The 1,443-nt window shown below is 45.7% G+C and overlaps 1 gene segment (V, D, J or C); it reads right to left on the bottom strand.

The window, feature by feature from the left end:
- Positions 1 to 598: 598 nt before the first annotated feature.
- LOC107125038 lies at positions 599 to 1,059 on the bottom strand (the record flags this gene model as incomplete). The annotated part of the segment is given in 2 exon segments: positions 599 to 919; positions 1,002 to 1,059. Coding segments are annotated over 2 exon segments (379 nt in total), but the record flags the coding sequence as incomplete, so codon positions are not given.
- Between the last annotated feature and the right edge of the window lie 384 nt (positions 1,060 to 1,443).

Genomic DNA, 1,443 nt, shown 5'->3' with positions numbered 1-1,443 from the left:
GTGATCTGCTCCCTATGAATGGCCAAATCGTTAAAGTCATGCACTGAAAAAAAAAATCCCCTGATGATGGTCAAAACGTGGGTAAAGGAATATTCCTTTCTCTTTCATGGCTGCTGGTCTTTCTCCAGTGGACAATTAAACCACCAGAGTGGGATGAATGAAGCAGATTTTGCTTCAAGATGGGCTGTTTGAGGAGGGGGAGGGTTTTCTGAGTGGTGGGCAGGGGGCAGCCCCAGCAGCTGAAACTGAGAGACCCTCTGGAGACCTCTTGCCTCTTGAACGAGTATCTATTTGTGTCCCACGTGTGCTGCTTTGATAGGTGTAAGCAAAGCAAATGTTCTAAAGACTCCAGAAATCCCCAGGTCTCTCTGCTTCCTGTGGATATCTCAGAGCTTAAGGACATGGTGTGTGTAGTGGTGTTTGTGAATTGACAGAAGTGCCAGACCGGGTTTTGTCTTTTTTAAATCAATGAAGTCAAGCGGAAACAATTTTATTCTCAAGGGCATATGCCAGTGTGTCTTAATTTCCTCTTTCAGTCCAGTCAACCCTGGAGAGCTGCAAGAGGAAGGGGAGGGTTTTTGCCTGGCTTCAGACTCACTTCCTCTCACTGTGTCTGTTGCACAGTAATACACAGCCGTGTCTTCAGGCTTCAGGCTGCCCATTTGCAGATACAGCCTGTAGGAAGGGTTGTCCCTGGAGATGGTGAAACGTCCTTGCACTGAGCCGGCATAGTATATGGTGCCTCCACTGCTGCTTATATATGCCACCCATTCCAGACCCTTTCCAGGAGCCTGCCTCACCCAGTTCATGTGAGAGCCTCCAAAGTTGAAACCAGAGGTTCGACAGGAGAGGCGGAGGGACTCTCCGGGCCTTTTGACATCTCCTCCGGACTCCACCAGCTGGACCTCTGAGAGGACACCTGGAAAGAAAGGAATTCCAAAGAGATCAGATTTAGGTTTTCAATGTAACTATATCCTGTCTTTGAAAGGACAAAAACTTACCTCTGAATATCACCAGAGAGAAAAGAATCTGAAGCCACCATACCATCTTCCTCTGAGTCTTTGAGGGAAATAATGGGCTAGAAGTTATCCGCTGTGCACAGTTGGGTCTTTCAGTGTCACTGCTTGTGGCATAGATCGGATTTAAAGAGGGAGCTGCCCCTGGATTTACATACGCCTCCGCATAAAAGCCCTTTGGCAATGCTATAACCTCCTTCCGCATTCACAGTGCAGGTGATTTGGAAGAATCCTTTCTTTTTGCATTGTGACACTCAAAAGGACAGGAATTGTGGAATTAACGAACATAATAGGAAGGAAGATTTAAAGTCTAAATTATTTTTAAAAATAAGATTTTCCAACAGCAATGATAGAAATGGCTTATGGAATCTCCTGCAAGGTTGTTGTTGTTTTTTGGGGGGGAAAGGTTGAGAAATAAGTAAATGGA

This window comes from Gekko japonicus, unplaced genomic scaffold, assembly GCF_001447785.1.
Source record: "Gekko japonicus isolate JY-2015 unplaced genomic scaffold, Gekko_japonicus_V1.1 scaffold23674, whole genome shotgun sequence".
Classification (NCBI taxonomy): Eukaryota; Metazoa; Chordata; class Lepidosauria; order Squamata; family Gekkonidae; genus Gekko; species Gekko japonicus.
This window is presented reverse-complemented; position numbering and strand designations above follow the sequence as displayed.